We start from the raw sequence: 16,376 nt of genomic DNA on the forward strand, positions 1-16,376 counted from the left end.
ATGTTGTGGTTTCACCTGTAGACCAAAGATCCAGGATGAGTCCAGCTGAAGCTGGGTCCACACCGGGTCATCAGCAGAACCAGGGTCCAAACACAACAGCAGATCCAGAACAGACTGGAAAAGAGAAGAACCAGAACTGCAGTTCTTCAGTGGCCTAGTCAAAGTCCAGAACCACGGTTCTGATTGGCTGCCTGTCAGCCAGGTTCTGGGCTTTGTTTCACTGAGACCAGAACCGGAACCTTGTCTGGGATGTGGAGTTCTGCTGGTTCTGGTTGTTACCAACATGGAGGTTCTACTCCGGCTCAGAGCAGCAGAACTGAACCCAGATGCTGGTTCTGGTCCGGTCTGCTTCATCTTCCTCCTCCTCTTCCTCGTTTCTCTGCTGCTCCTATTTATAGCAACGAGGCGGCCGGGACCTCCCCCTCCTCTTCCTCACAGCGCAGAGACGAGGAGGATGAAGAGGAGCTGTGTGTCAGCGCCGTGGATCTCCCACTCCTCCATTAGTTCTGCTCTGGTTCCACCGAGAACCCGGTTCTCCCTGTGCTGCTTTCACTGACCGTTTTGATGTCTGAGTGGCATTCACTGACCTGCTGACTGCCGGGGTTTCTGAGTGGCATTCACTGACCTGCTGCAGCTGCTGGAGCTCAGCGTGTCTCTGCAGGCCGTGTGGATCCAGCAGAACATCGGACCGGTTCTGATTCTGGAGAATCTTCAGGTTTTGACGGACTGATGAGAATAAATAATTTAAATCTGAATAAATTTTCCTCTGAGTTCATGGAACATCAGAGACTCCAGCTGGAAGATCTGATCCCAGGTTTGGACCCGATTCTGGTCGGGAAGCAGGAGCCCAGACAGGATCAGGGATTTTTCTGTAACTTCAGGATTTGTTGACAGCAGGAAAGTCTGTTGGTTCGTTTGGTCCGGACCAGAACCGGACTTTCATTTCTTCATTTGGTGGTTTGCTCTCGTATCGGGTCTATAATCTGTGAACAAAGATCTTCAGTCAGAAATGATGTTTGATGACGGAATCGATGGAGCCAGACCGAGCCAGAACCAGTTCTGTTCTGGTCGTTTGTTTTATTCCAACTTCAGTCGGTTTGGATCGAATCCGGACCAACTGGGAAACAAACTGTCCTGTTAAAACAAACCAGAAAATATCCTGAAATATTTTAAGGAAATGTATGTTGGGAAGTCTCAATGCTGCTAGACATACTATTGGCTGGTGGTTGCATGGCAACTAATCTAGGAGCTGATTGGCTGAACCCGGAGAGTGGAGACGAGGAAAACAATAGTTAGCGGTAAGATGGCTGCCACTGTTTACTGATGCATATTAATGAATATTTAAAAAAGTAAAGCAATATATTAATAAGTGCATCCAATATTTTTTAACATATTAAAGGTGAAATATGAAACTAAAGGACTAACAGCAGAGCAGCCGGCTAACCAGGCTGCTATGGGTTCATCTGAGATAAACTATGTGGCGCCACCTGGAGGTTAAAGGCTGACCAGAATGTGTCCAGGATGTGTGGGGTCTGCAGAGATGTTAGCTGACCTTTGACCTGTATCAGCCCTGATGAGTTTTATTCTCGTTTTTAACTTCTTCCTCAAGTGGAGCAACTTCTCTGGATCATTTAGTTATTTTAGGAGAATCATTTCAGAGCAAAAATATGAATAATTTGGTAACACTTTATTTGACGGATTGTGAATAAGACTGACATGACACCGTCATAAACACCACATGACACGTCATAAACACGACATGACACGTCATAAACACGACATGACACCGTTATAAACACCACATGACACGTCATAAACATGACACCGTCATAAACATGAGTAAGTCTTCATGAATATTTATGACTGTTGTCATAAAATGTCATTTGGTAAATAATGACACTTTGACAGCATTGACATTATTCAAAATGTCTTTGTTATCACAACTTTACATTAATAAAGAATCATTAATTCTTCATTAATGCCATACATATTATGACATATTATTATGACTAATATGTCATAGTAGTCATAATAATGTCATTAAGTGTTATTACACTGTCAAAAGCTTTAACGAAACAGAAATGAATATTTCCCCCTTCCTGAAATAAGGCGGAACAAATAGGACCAACAATAAAGATTTCAATAAGCTTTATTACTTTGTCAAATGAGTTAATAAGAGTCATTAATAATTCCTCTTACATCAAGTGAAACAAGCAGCAACAGTTATAAAGATGTAATTAATTGTCAGCATTAACAGTCATTAATGTTAAGTTTTACCTCAAGTGAAGTGAGAAACACTGGATTACTGATAACTACCATATAGTAGAACAAACACTTTGTACATTGGAATAAAACAAAAAATTACTTGTTCTTCAAACAGGGTTTAACTTCTGGTCAGTATATTGTAACTGTGAAACACTGATTGAAAAACTAAAACAGAATTACTTATTCTTTAACTTAAGAAAATAGGTTCTTTCAACAGTCCTAATATATTTTTTTTGCAGTGATTGTGTCAGCCATCTCCTCTATAGACTTCCTGTAACGCTCTGATAACAGGGAGATCTTCATGTTGTCTTCTTTGAAGTGACCAATCCACTGTGGTCACTTCAAAAAAAGAGATAAAAACCAATAAACAAAAAATATAATGTGATTTTAATTCAGCATTTATTTAAATATCATTCCAAAAATGTCCCTTGCTGCACCCTGTCAGGATGCTAGACTGGCAGACAATGTCTAGTTAACTTGACTGGTTGTTATAAAGTGCAATGCAATTATTTCTTAATACAAGTAGCATACTGACTAGAGCTGAACAAAATTATTCTGATCAAATATTTGTTTGGCAGAAATTCATACAGCCTGTTGTTTTCAGATTGCATCACTTAATGTGTAGTTTTAGGATCTTTTCACTTAATGAGCTTTCAAAATTATTTCCAACCAGATACTCTGGCTTATGGCTTAAGAAGTTTATTAATAAATAGATTAAACACCAGTTTTACATTTGACATCAATTAGTTGTCTAAAACGTAACTTGTCAGCTGGTGGATGTTGATTCCTGCCCCCCCCCCCCCCCTCACCTGGAGAAAATAGTAACACAAAAATGACTTACCTAATTTTCTTGGGGAATATTTCATCTGCTGCTTTCTCTTTGGTCAAACAGGGATTTCTTCCTCTGGTGGCTGGTCCTCATCATCATCCTCCACACCTGTAGCTCGTCTTCATTAGTCACCTTTGTCCCCCCCATGTGTCCTTAGGCTGAAATGGGTCTTCATGTGGATAAAGTTGCCAAAGCAAAGAACACAAGCACCATGTCACATCAGAGAAGTTGCTAATTGATGTCCATAAAGGATAACTGTGACTAACAAATTAGCTTTTAATTTGTTAGGTTAATATTGGAGGGGAAAAACTCATTTATCTGCCTTTAAAATATGTTTAACATTAAGGGCTAATGTTACAGTAATGGAGTTTAATAACTTTAGCTAACATTAACTTACAGCAAGGTAGGATTGGTTTGAATTGCTCATAGCCAACATTATAAAGAAAGACAACATAGTCAATGTTATTTTCTCAAAGAAAATGTAGTTAATACGACACATATTATTAGACCTCATATGTATTAGGTGTCAAACTTCAGCTTCTTTTTAAACAGGAGGTCTGGCCGTTATAACAAGAAGAACCTGGCTGCAGCAAACAGGAAGGGCGGGACGGACCGCTGTCAGTCTCAGACCTTATTTGGAAATGGGACCATTGCACTCCACAAGTGAAGGGGGCGCTATTTCCGATATTATCCGCGACCTCCGGTTTTTGTTTTCTTTTGAAATCTGATATATTTTTACCTTTAGGAAGGATTTTCACTCTCAACATGTATTTGAACTTCTCTCTTTTATTTACTTCAGTTCAGCTCACCGTTTTTAACAGATTTCGTAGCTTTCTGTGTACTTCTAAATCTGCTCCTTAGTTGCATCTTTTCGGGCCTGATACTGCCTCTAGTGGCGTGGGGGTGGTAACACAACTAATATAATTACATTACTAAATCAGAATACTACAACATCTTTATTATTTATTATTAATTCTGGCATTACTGGAACCTTAAAAGATAAATTCCCTCACAAAACACCATACAGTTTCATTTCCTTTAGTAAGTAGAGCTAATTAAATTACATAAACAAAACTTGAAAGTGATTCCAGTTTCACTCGATGGCCAACCTGTTGAAACTGTGGCTAATTTTAAATACCTCGGGTCGTTCCTGGACAGTCAGCTCAGTTTTGCTGAAAACACTGGTTATATTTTTAAGAAATGTTTTCAGAGACTTTATCTTTTTAGAAGACCCAGTGATCTTGGGGTCACCCAACCAGAGGTTGTGTACAACCAGTTAGGTAGAGGTTGTTGAGTTAAAATGTTAAAACTTTACATTTTAACTTGAGTTTTAACTCATCTCAAGTTTTAACTGTTGAGTGTTTTAACTTTTCATCTTTTCAGCTGGTTTGGTCACATGAGCTGCAGACTAACAGAGAAAAACTAAAGAAAACTTTCAATGGCAGGTAAAATAGCAGGAAATAGTTTGAGCTCATGAAGGCCTTATTGTTTTCCTCTGGTAACTAAGAACATCGATTAGAAGTCATTTATTGACAATGCAATAATTGTTCTTAGCCAAACTAAATGATAACATTTACCTGTAGCACCCAAAGTATTTTACTTGATGCACAAATTGTTGATATTGTGATTCTATAAAAGAGTTTTATTTTATAGTTTTAGAGTCGAAGACAAATTTCAACTTTGGAAGACTAAATAGTTTAACCATATTTTTTCCTATATATAAGACTCTATCAACAAAAGAATAAGATGGCACAGTAAAAATAAAAATGTAAATTATTGCTTGTATCTGTTTAACAATCCTGGTTATTCTTCTGTGAACCTAATTAATTTGTTTATTGACTTTTGCTCAATTAAATTTCTTATGTATACATTGTAAATGGTATTTTTATTATAGTTGATCATGTTGTTTTTCATGTCTTATTTCTTTTGTTCCTCCCATAATTGATGGATATATATATATATACATACTGTATATAGATATTATTTATAATGTATACAAGTATTGTTTATGTCACCTAATTAGCTCTACATCCTAAAGAAAATGGAAAAATATGGTGTTTTAGAAGACACTTCATCTTTTACATTGCCAGTAATGGCAAAATTAATAGTAAACAATAAAGACTTTGGTATTCTCGTTTTGTAACGTAATTATATTAGTTGTGTTACCACCCCCAAACCACTAGAGGCAGTAGCAGGCCCAAAAAGATGTGACTAAGGAGTAGATTTAGAAGTACACAGAAAGCTACGGAATTTGTTGAAAACCGTGGATAATATAGGAAATAGCGCCCCCTTCACTTCCAGAGTGCAATGGTCCTATATCCAAATAAGGTATGTGACTGACAGTGGTCCGTCCCGCCCCTTTCTGTTTGCTGCAGCGAGGTGGACTTGGTTATAACTTGTTAGGTTGGCCCCACAAGATGGAAGATTTCTTTTTCACTTCTTCTTACTGCACGCCTGTTTGTGCACTGCTGCCTCTCACTGGTGGAGATGGTGTACTGCACCACTTGAAACAGCCTTAAATAATGTTTCAAATGCAAAGTTTGTAAGTGATTTGTAGACATCTTGCTGTAAAACTTCAGATCAATTAGAAATTTAAGACTAAACAAAATGGCAGAGCAATATATTACCAGATAAAGCTACATAATTTTTAAAGTTTAATCAGTAATACTTTTATAACAAATTTGACAGATCATGATATCTGGGTTAATGTCAAGTTGTCATAACACATTTTGTATAATGTCAACTTTCTATTAAAAATGTAATGATTTACCGAATGACACTTTATGACAACAGTCATAAATATTCATGAAGACTTACTTATGTTTGTGACGGTGTCATGTTTATGACGGTGTCATGTTTATGACGGTGTCATGTCATATTTATGACCCTGTCATGTTTATGACGGTGTCATGTCATATTTATGACCGTATCATGTCATGTTTATGACGGTGTCATGTTTATGACGGTGTCATGTTTATGACGATGTCATGTTTATGACCGTGTCATGTTTATGACGGTGTCATGTCATATTTATGATGGTATCATGTCATGTTTATGACGGTGTCATGTTTATGACGGTGTCATGTTTATGACGGTGTCATATTTATGACCGTATCATGTCATGTTTATGACGGTGTCATGTTTATGACGATGTCATGTCATATTTATGACGGTATCATGTCATGTTTATGACGGTGTCATGTTTATGACGGTGTCATGTCATGTTTATGACGGTATCATGTCATGTTTATGACGGTGTCATGTTTATGACGATGTCATGTCATATTTATGACGGTATCATGTCATGTTTATGACGGTGTCATGTTTATGACGATGTCATGTCATATTTATGACGGTATCATGTCATGTTTATGACGGTGTCATGTTTATGACGATGTCATGTCATATTTATGACGGTATTATGTCATGTTTATGACGGTATCATGTCGTGTTTATGACGGTGTCATGTTTATGACGGTGTCATGTCATGTTTATGACGGTATCATGTAATGTTTATGACGGTGTCATGTTTATGACGGTGTCATGTTTATGACGATGTCATGTCATATTTATGACGGTATCATGTCATGTTTATGACGGTGTCATGTCATGTTTATGACCGTATTATGTCATGTTTATGACGCTGTCATGTTTATGACCGTGTCATGTTTATGACGGTGTCATGTCATATTTATGACCGTATCATGTCATGTTTATGACGGTGTCATGTCATGTTTATGACGGTGTCGTGTTTATGACGCTGTCATGACAGTCTTATTCACACCCCGTCAAATAAAGTGTTACCAATAAATTTTCTCTTAATTGTCATTTAAAACTGAATGTTTCTGTTTCCTGATGCTCCAGCTGCTTCATCTTCCTCTGAGGATTATTGATCTATAAAGATATCAATCATAAATCAATAGTTTCTCAGCTGTTCAGTCCAATCAGAACCATTTGGGTCAGAGGTGAACTGGTCCAGTTTAATCAGTCTGCTGGATGCTGGTTCAGCCCGTCACCTTGTCCCTGGTTCTGTTTGGTTCTGTTGGGTTTTGTCAGAACCAGTCAGAGTTAGAACATCCCCCTGACTTTAAACGGATCAGAACTGATCCAGTTAAATGGTTCTGGATCGTCTCCTCATGCTTCCATTCATCACGACGCTTTTGGTTGTGAAGCGGGTCAGAACCGAGCAGTTTGTGTTCAGTTCATCTTGGTCTCGGCCGGGTTCTGGTTGCTGCAGGTTCTGCTGAAGCCTGTCAGTCAGAACTCTGGGCTCTCTGACCCGCTGTCCTTCCTGTCCTCCCCAGAAGTACCGGCACCACGATGAGGACTCGTCCCCCCAGGACCAGAGCTCCCCACCCCTCACGGAGGAAGGGGCGGGGCCAGAGCTGGTCCAGATCGCCGAGAAGAACCTGAACCAGATTGAGAACGTCCACGGATACGTCTCCCACGCCCACATCTCACCTATGAAGGTAGGGGGCGGAGCCTAACACTTCTTCTGTGCTACAGCTGATCTCGATCCTGATCCAGATCCTGATCCAGATCCTCAGGTCTACAGGGTTCACAGCAGCAGCTCTCTGAGATGCAGTTCAGTATGGATCTGGATCCAGATCAACATCCAGTCCAGGACCTGACTAGATCCAAATCCAAACTTGATTCACTTTAGTTTGAGATCCAGTTCTGATCTATTTAGATCCAGATCCAGTTAACCATGAGGACTGGAGGTTTATATCAGGAGTTTCTTCTCTTCCTGTCTCTCTGTCCATCCGTTGCTCATTCTGGATGTGTTTACCTGTTTACCTGTTCATGTTCCTGCATGTTCCGACCTGCATCAGCTGGAGCTCCTCCAGTGACCTCTGACCTCCTTACTGCAGCTCAGGGCTTAGCCTAACCCTACCCAATCAGAGGGAGGATGTTTCTCTCTCTGCTGCCTTCATGTGATTCATCAGGCTCTGAAGCTGCTCTGAGGTCATCCAGGTGTAATCCAGGTCATCCAGGTGTAATCCAGGTCATCCAGGTGTAGTCCAGGTCATCCAGGTGTAGTCCAAGTCATCCAGGTGTAGTCCAAGTCATCCAGGTGTAGTCCAAGTCATGGTTTTAACCTCAGTGTGTCGCGTCCTGCAGGAGCTGCAGTATCACCTGATGTCCACTGGGGGGTTTATGTCCTTAGGATAAACTCAGGATGATTTTAATATTATGGACCGAGCTGCTCTTCGTCATCATCATCATCATCACAGACGCATATTAATGAATCCTTCCTACCCATAATGCATCTGGCCAGCAGTGTGTGTCCTGCCCTCACCTGGAGCAGATGTTAGCGAGCTAGCTGCTAATGCTGGAGGAAGATGATGATGATGATGATGATGAAGTCAAGAGGTCCAGAACCTCATGGCCACCAGCTGGGACCGGTTCTTGTGGGTTCTGGTTGGATGTTCATTCATCCTACTCTGGATGTCTGTAATGTTTGGTTGTCATGACAACCCCAGAGTCACTTTGGTTTAATATCATCTGTAAATGAAACATCCACTGGAGTGGAATAAATCCATAAAAACCAGAGCAGGCGTCAGAAAACAGTTCATCTTCAGGATCTCATGAGTTGAGTCGTTTCTTCCGCAGCGCGGCCTCTGACCTCTGACCTGGTCAGAATGTTCTGCTGCTTCATGTTTCAGTCTGAGGGAGTTTAGACTCAGGGTCACTTCCTGTTCAGGGAGCAGCGGTGCTGACGGCGCAGTGCTGCCCCCCAGTGGCGACTCAGAGGGAAGCCAACCTCCATGTTCTGGTTTAATCTGATCCGGTTGGACTCTCGGTGCCGCCCGGCTGAGTGGATTCATCACATGAGTTGATGATTGAAATTACTGTCTAATGGTTTAGTAATCAAAGATCCCACAGTTTCACTCCACATGTAGAAATATGAAACTTTTTAAACGACATGAAGACGTTTTAGATTTAGATAGTTTCCTCTCTATTGAAAATCCTTTTGATGTTTGAAAGTGAACCAGGTCAGGAAATTATAATTATTTTTATTTTTAAAGTAGTAAATTTGTCTGACCTTTGTAGCTGGCATTATTAATTATCCTTATGGCTCTTTTTAAAGTGTTTTTAATGATTTTGTTTTTCTATTTTAAGTATTGCTCCAAACTTTGCACAGTAATTAAATATAATAAAACCAGTGAACAGTTTCCTGTAACTCCGTTCGACCCATTTCACCCAATTCTGAAATTATAATAATAATAATAATAATAACTGTTGAACACGTTTTGCTTTTCACTTGTTGACGTTGGAAGGTGTCTGCAGATGCATCGTTGCTCCAAATGTTCAAAATCCACTAAAGGTGAAAACTTTAGTTAGCAATAGATGTTAGCATGTTTAGCATTACCTTTTAGCATGATTAGCATTGCTAAAACAGCAGTCTGTGTCCCCAGAGCAGCGGTGTTCTGCATGTTTTAGATGTGCTCCCGGATCAGAACATCTGGACCCAGTGGTCGGGTCGGTAGGAAGCAGAACCAGCTGAAGGTCCGTCAGCGGTGTTGGACACATGCAGGACGTCTGTCTCTGAGGACAGAAGCTGGACAGGCTGTCCTGTCTTCACTCAGTAGCCGGTTCTACACTAAAGGGCGGTCCGGTTCTGATGACCTGTTGCCTTCACTGACCAGAGAAACGTTGGATCTTTGAGTTTCTGATGGATGGTCCTGCTGGACCCCGATGTGTTTCTGGTTCTGAAGCTCTGATCCATCTGGGTTTGTTCTGTTTGTTCGGACTCTGAATGAGACCCAGCTGAGACGGTTCTGATGGTTCTGTTTGCTGTCTTGGGTTCTGATCCATGTCTCGTCTGCTCAGTGTCTCCGGTCCCGTCTGCATCGTCACATCATTAAAAACCAACCTGGCTGGTACCGGTCCGTCCTCTGGAACGGACCAGAACCGCCAGCATGCTGCTGTTCTTATGATGTGACCTGTTTCAGAACCTCAGTGGTCCGGTCCAGTCCGGTCCTGTCAGAGTCTCAGTCAGCTGCTCTCTGTCCCTCCATGTGTCTCACTCTTCTTCTGTGGTTTCTGTTTCTGAACTTCCTGTTCCTCCTGATGGCGACCCGCTTTCTTCTTCTGAAGTTTCTGTGCACAGACCCAAACCGGATCCTGGTTCTGATCACCAGCTTGTCCTTTGGCGCCCCCCAGTGGACACTTGCTGTAGCTGAAGCCTCCCTGCTGGGTTCATCATGTCCTCTCGGACAAATCGGACCTCCTGTTAAAGTTCTGGCCGTGTTCAGGACCCAGAACCTCAGAGGTTCCTCAAAACATTCCCAGACTGCCTCCCCTAGGTCCAGAACCCGGTCCAGAACCGGGGTGTTCTCCTTAGTGGACCCTGCTGGTTCAGAACCCAGGGTTTGGGTCCGTGCACAAGGAAACCCAGCAGGCAGAGAAGTGGGAAGTGTCAGAATCTGTTTGGTTCTGTCTGGTTCTCCTGGAGGAGGTCCAGAACCGGTCCAGTCTCAGCTGTTGCCCCTCCCCCCCTGTTGTCCTCCAGGTAGCGTCTCTGGAGTTCCTCCTGGACGGCTCCTCGTCGTTAGGACTCTTCCCCCCGGAGCTCCCCTCCCCCACGCCCTCCGCCCTCTACCCCCACGGAGAGGACAGCCCCCTCCCCTCCTGCTCGTCCAACCCCTACCCCCCCATACAGGTAATACCCCCCGCCCCCGGCTCCCATATGCTGTCCAATAACATGAAATCCAAGCAGAACGGGTTTAGAAACAGAACCGGGTCCGACCGGAACCGTGTGTTCCTGTAACGTTCCTTCAGTCAGATCCGGAATCATTTTTCTTACGTTTCCTCACTGGGTTGATTTAAAATCCAGTTTTCCTGAAAGCTTTTTGATTGGAGCATGGCTCTGACCCGGACCGGAACCAATGGTTCTGGATGGGATGTTGACCTTAGACTGGACAGGAAATTATGTCACCTTTAAGCTGAGCTGGAATGTTAGAATGTTGTTTGGAAAAATGTAGAAATAATTTAATCTGATTATCTCAGAACCTTTATTCTGAATCTTTAGCTATCAAACTTTTTCTTATCATCGGTGCTGGGAACTGTTCTGCTAATGTGCTAATAGCAGAGCTAATCTTAGCGATTTTGTTAACTTTGAATACATTTAGCGCACTTAGCTTCCCTTAAATACATTTCTCCGGATAAAGTTCAGATTTATTTGGCTGTTTCAGTTGAATGAACTTTAACATCTGTGTTGAACGTTCGGGCAGACTACTTTAATTCTTTAAGTAGTTAGATATTTATATTCATGCTCTTATTTTGAAGTGGAATACGGCTGTTTACGAAGCAGTTTGTTTCCTTTCTTTTTTTCCCCCCAAGAAACTTTGAAAAGGGAAAACATACTACTAAGGAATTAAAGAGATATACAAAAGAAAACACTAAAAATAAATATATACACTGCTCAAAAAAATAAAGGGAACACTTAAACAACACAATATAACTCCAAGTAAATCAAACTTCTGTGAAATCAAACTGTCCACTTAGGAAGCAACACTGATTGACAATCAATTTCACCTGCTGTTGTGCAAATGGAGACAACAGGTGGAAATTATTGGCAATTAGCAAGACACACTCAATAAAGGAGTGGTTCTGCAGTTGGGACCACAGACCACTTCTCAGTACCTATGCTGTCTGGCTGATGTTTTGGTCAGTTTTGAATGTTGGTGGTGCTTTCACACTCGTGGTAGCATGAGACGGACTCCACAACCCACACAAGTGGCTCAGGTAGTGCAGCTCATCCAGGATGGCACATCAATGCGAGCTGTGGCAAGAAGGTTTGCTGTCTGTCAGCGTAGTGTCCAGAGGCTGGAGGCGCTACCAGGAGACAGGCCAGTACACCAGGAGACGTGGAGGAGGCCGTAGGAGGGCAACAACCCAGCAGCAGGACCGCTACCTCTGCCTTTGTGCAAGAAGGAACAGGAGGAGCACTGCCAGAGCCCTGCAAAATGACCTCCAGCAGGCCACAAATGTGCATGTGTCTGCACAAACGGTTAGAAACCGACTCCATGAGGATGGTATGAGGGCCCGACGTCCACAGATGGGATTGTGCTCACAGCCCAACACCGTGCAGGACGCTTGGCATTTGCCAGAGAACACCAGGATTGGCAAATTCGCCACTGGCGCCTTGTGCTCTTCACAGATGAAAGCAGGTTCACACTGAGCACATGTGACAGACGTGACAGAGTCTGGAGACGCCGTGGAGAGCGGTCTGCTGCCTGCAACATCCTTCAGCATGACCGGTTTGGCAGTGGGTCAGTAATGGTGTGGGGTGGCATTTCTTTGGAGGGCCGCACAGCCCTCCATGTGCTCACCAGAGGTAGCCTGACTGCCATTAGGTACCGAGATGAGATCCTCAGACCCCTTGTGAGACCATATGCTGGTGCGGTTGGCCCTGGGTTCCTCCTAATGCAGGACAATGCTAGACCTCATGTGGCTGGAGTGTGTCAGCAGTTCCTGCAAGATGAAGGCATTGAAGCTATGGACTGGCCAGCCCGTTCCCCAGACCTGAATCCGATTGAGCACATCTGGGACATCATGTCTCGCTCCATCCACCAACGTCACGTTGCACCACAGACTGTCCAGGAGTTGGCGGATGCTTTAGTCCAGGTCTGGGAGGAGATCCGCCACCTCATCAGGAGCATGCCCAGGCGTTGTAGGGAGATCATACAGGCATGTGGAGGCCACACACAGTACTGAGCCTCATTTTGACTTGTTTTAAGGACATTACATTAAAATTGGATCAGCGTGTAGTGTTATTTCACTTTAATTTTGTGTGTGGCTCCAAATCCAGACCTCCATTGGTTAATAAATTTGATTTCCATTGATGATTTTTGTGTGATTTTGTTGTCAGCACATTCAACTTTGTACAGAACAAAGTATTTAATGAGAATATTTCTTTCATTCAGATCTAGGATGTGTTATTTGAGTGTTCCCTTTATTTTTTTGAGCAGTGTATATATATAAACAAGATTTAATAATTACATTAAAGTCAAAAATAATGTCTAGTTATCAGATCATCAACCCAAGGAACGTGCAACTGAGTAGGAAGACATTTTTAAAAACATATTTATAATATCGATTGAAAAACAGATCAGATTTGATCATTTAAAAAATAAAAAAATTATCTTTCCTTTTTTTCTTCATCTTCTCTCCAACATCCTGAGGCCCTCATAGCTCCCCCTGGTGGCCCTCCAGAGGACTGTGACCCCCACTTTGAAAAACTCTGCATTAGCCAACAACTATTGCTCTCTAAACTGTGATGATGATATATTCTCCATACCTGGTTCTGACCCACTGTGGTTCTGACCCAGAGTGGCAGACCAGCTGCAGCGGACATCTCCATCGCGTTCAGTGACTCTGTGGTTCAGGCTACTGCTAACTTGTTTATTGTAACTTGACATTTTCTTTTAATTTTTGTTATATTTGTTGCCGCTTCTTGGCCAAGACTTACTTAAAATAGGTTGTGATCTAAACGGGGTTTTTATTCTGGTAAAAATAAAAGTTAAATAAAAAATAATGGACCCTCGCTAGCTAGCTAGCTAGCTTTTCTGCGATGACATTTGATCGCTGGCTCGTTTCCGTTGCTAACCGTATGATGCTACGGGGTTACACAGCTGAAATCCCGCGGGCTTTCTGTCTTAAAGTTCATTAAAAAGTCTTAACTTGTTTAAACCAGCAGCTCCCCTGTGAACAGCGTGAAGCTGAAACAGTCGGTGTGTACCTGGATGTAAATTCAGAACCGGTCCGGTTCCGTCGTGACGGGTCGCACATCTGATGACTCAGCGATTCTCCGGACCCAGATTTCCCCATCGAACCGTTTTCCTTTTTTCTTTCCTTGGAAAAAGGAGCGAAGTGGGACAAAGGTCAGCTGATTGGGTCTCCCTCTGAGCTGAGGAGGAGGAGGAAGAGGAGGAGGAAGATGAGGAGGAGGAAGAGCAGCGTGATGTTGTCAGACTGCAGAGGGATCAGAGGCGCCGCGCTCGCTGCACGTCCTCCGTCAGCCCTGCAGTCTGTTGTTGCGCCTCAGACAGACGGAGGCTGCCGCTGCAGAGCCATGACCGCCGCCGGGCGGAGGACGCCTCCGCCGCTCCGCCGCGCCTCCTGAAGCCGCCGCTGCAGCGTCCGCTCGCCTCCTCAGCCTCCCTGTTTGTGTCGGCGAGGGGGAAGGAGGGGGGCGCCGGGTGGAGCGAAGGCCCCCTCCCATCGTCTGCTCTCCAACCAGCAGCAGCAGCAGCGCTGCCGCCCCGCAGCCCGCAGCAGCAGGAGGCGCCTCGCCGCGCCGCGCCACGCCGCGCGGCAGCATGCTGAACTCGGTGTGGTACGCCAAGAAGGTGGGCCGCCGCATCATGGGGACCCTGAGGAGGACGAAGAGGCTGCACCGCCGCCTGCTGGTAGGTTCCCCCCCACTGCTGCGTCACGCTCCGGTCAAGAACAGGAACCCGCTCCGGTCCGGGTCTGAGTCAGGATCCGGTCCGGTTCTGTCCGCTGCAGAACGTTCCGGATCTTCCGGCTGCTCTCGGATCATCGGAGCCGGGTCCGGGTCGGTCCAGAACTGATCTGTTCTGTTAGGATCCGGCCTCTTGCACATGTCTTTCTGCCGTTGCCTAGCAACCCGTGGTGTCCCGGATGCGCTGGACTCCTCAAACACGTCAACATCAGAACACACCCGGCTGGGTCAGAACCGGGTCGCTGCTGCATCCAGAACCAGAGCCCTGCGTGAGCCGTCTCCTGTTCTGGTTCTGTTCGCCTGGCTGTGTCTGGGTCAGAACCGGATCAGAGCAGAGGTTCTGCTGCTGCTTTTTTTTCACAGGACGGTTCTAAACGGGTCGATGCTTCTCAGAACTATCAGCCGGTTCTGACCTCTGACCCGTCATCTGCATGTCCGATTCTGAGAAGTCAGTACTCACGGTTCTGTTCTGGGTTTGGAGTTTGGGTCGGACGCTGTGTCTCATAACCGGGTCGTTTCTGGTTCTGGTTCTTACTGGATCTGCAGGACGGTACCGACCCATAGAACCACCTGAGCAGAATTCATAACCGGGTCTGACACCAGGCGGCTGGGTTCTGAACATTAGGCCACTGTTCTGACACTGGTTCTGGTCAGAGACCCGGTTCACCATCGGACAGGAGGTTCTGGAGTGTTTTTCAGTTTTCTCTCCAGATGCATCAGAATCTGGAGCTTCCAGAACCGGCCACTGTGGTAGCACCCACAGCCGAACCCGTTCCACCAGCTGGAACCAGAACCAGAGCTGGGTTCTGGTTCTGGGCTCAGTGAGGCGGGCCGACCAGCAGGCGGCGCTGCAGCCTCACCAGACCAGACTTTCAGGAACAGCAAAGGTTCTGTTTGACCCGGTTTATGTGGACCTTCAGAACTACTGTGGATGAGGCGTTCAGGAACCGGGTTCAGCTCGACCCAATGACCCGGTTTTCATGCCAGGACGGATTTCCTTCAGTCCAGAAGGTTCTGATGGTACCAGACAGCAGTTTGTTTTTATTTTGGTTTTTTTAGTTCTTGTTTTTTTTTTCTGAAAGGTTCTGATCCTGGAACCCGACCCGTGTGGATCAGAACCAGTACCGGGCTCTGCTCTGAGCAGCTGCAGCTTCCTGTCTGCGTCATCCTGCTGTTGAACCCGGGGGGTCGCATCGATTATTCATGTTCCCCTCCCCCACCCGCTGCTGATTAACCGGCTGCAGAGAGACGAGGAAGGTTGGCTCAGAGGGAGAGCAGGACGGGTTCTGGACGGCCCGGATCAGACACGCTGACCCGGTTCTGAAGGAACCGGCTGCGGAGGATGACGGCGCATCACGCGCGGCAGCCGCTGCCCTGCAGGGCGGAGCGGCGCCTGCTGGACCCGGCTCTCCAGGAGTCCCTCGCCCACCTGCACCCGTTGCAGCGCCAGCACGCCATCGAGCTGCACAGGCAGAACCAGAACCGCCTGCAGCTCCAGAACCGCCTGCCGGTCCAGGCGTCGCTGTCCACCTTCACCTCCTGCACCGTCCCGGCTTCCTGCCGCGCCCGCAGCCGCTTCCTGAACCTGCGCGACAGCGTGAAGAAGAACCCGGCCAAGAGCACGGTCAAGATGGCCGACAGCCGCAGGGAGGTCCGCTGGACGCCTTTCGCCTTCAGCAAGGTACCGCAGCCGGACCTACCGGGCCCACCTGAACGACCGGGCCTCAGTCCCAGTAGGTCTGGACCGGACTGACCCGGTTCTGTTGGATTAGCGCTGCGGTCCGGTCGGGCTGTTCAGAGCAGTGGGAT

The 16,376-nt window shown here is 45.1% G+C and overlaps 1 protein-coding gene and 1 long non-coding RNA gene across 20 annotated transcripts in view; one reads left to right on the top strand and one right to left on the bottom strand.

Annotated features, from left to right (window-relative positions):
- Positions 1 to 16,376, top strand: part of LOC102220044 (discs large homolog 1-like protein) — a 61,496-nt gene that overhangs the window by 28,453 nt on the left and 16,667 nt on the right. For 10 of the 19 annotated variants that reach the window (XM_023335284.1, XM_023335286.1, XM_023335287.1 and 7 more), the window contains 2 exons: positions 7,399 to 7,563; positions 10,611 to 10,760. In XM_023335284.1, the coding sequence (XP_023191052.1) occupies positions 7,399 to 7,563; positions 10,611 to 10,760 (315 nt within the window). Of the gene's footprint in view, positions 1 to 7,398; positions 7,564 to 10,610; positions 10,761 to 14,344; positions 14,512 to 16,376 lie in introns of those variants that run through there. The other 9 variants (XM_023335292.1, XM_023335293.1, XM_023335295.1 and 6 more) reach the window with 2 other exon arrangements.
- Positions 2,120 to 13,928, bottom strand: LOC111608920. Its single transcript, XR_002752899.1, has 3 exons — positions 13,842 to 13,928; positions 3,107 to 3,263; positions 2,120 to 2,604 (listed from the first exon to the last, which is right to left on the bottom strand). It is a non-coding gene; the product is annotated as an uncharacterized LOC111608920 (long non-coding RNA).

Source organism: Xiphophorus maculatus, chromosome 6, assembly GCF_002775205.1.
Source record: "Xiphophorus maculatus strain JP 163 A chromosome 6, X_maculatus-5.0-male, whole genome shotgun sequence".
Taxonomy (NCBI): Eukaryota; Metazoa; Chordata; class Actinopteri; order Cyprinodontiformes; family Poeciliidae; genus Xiphophorus; species Xiphophorus maculatus.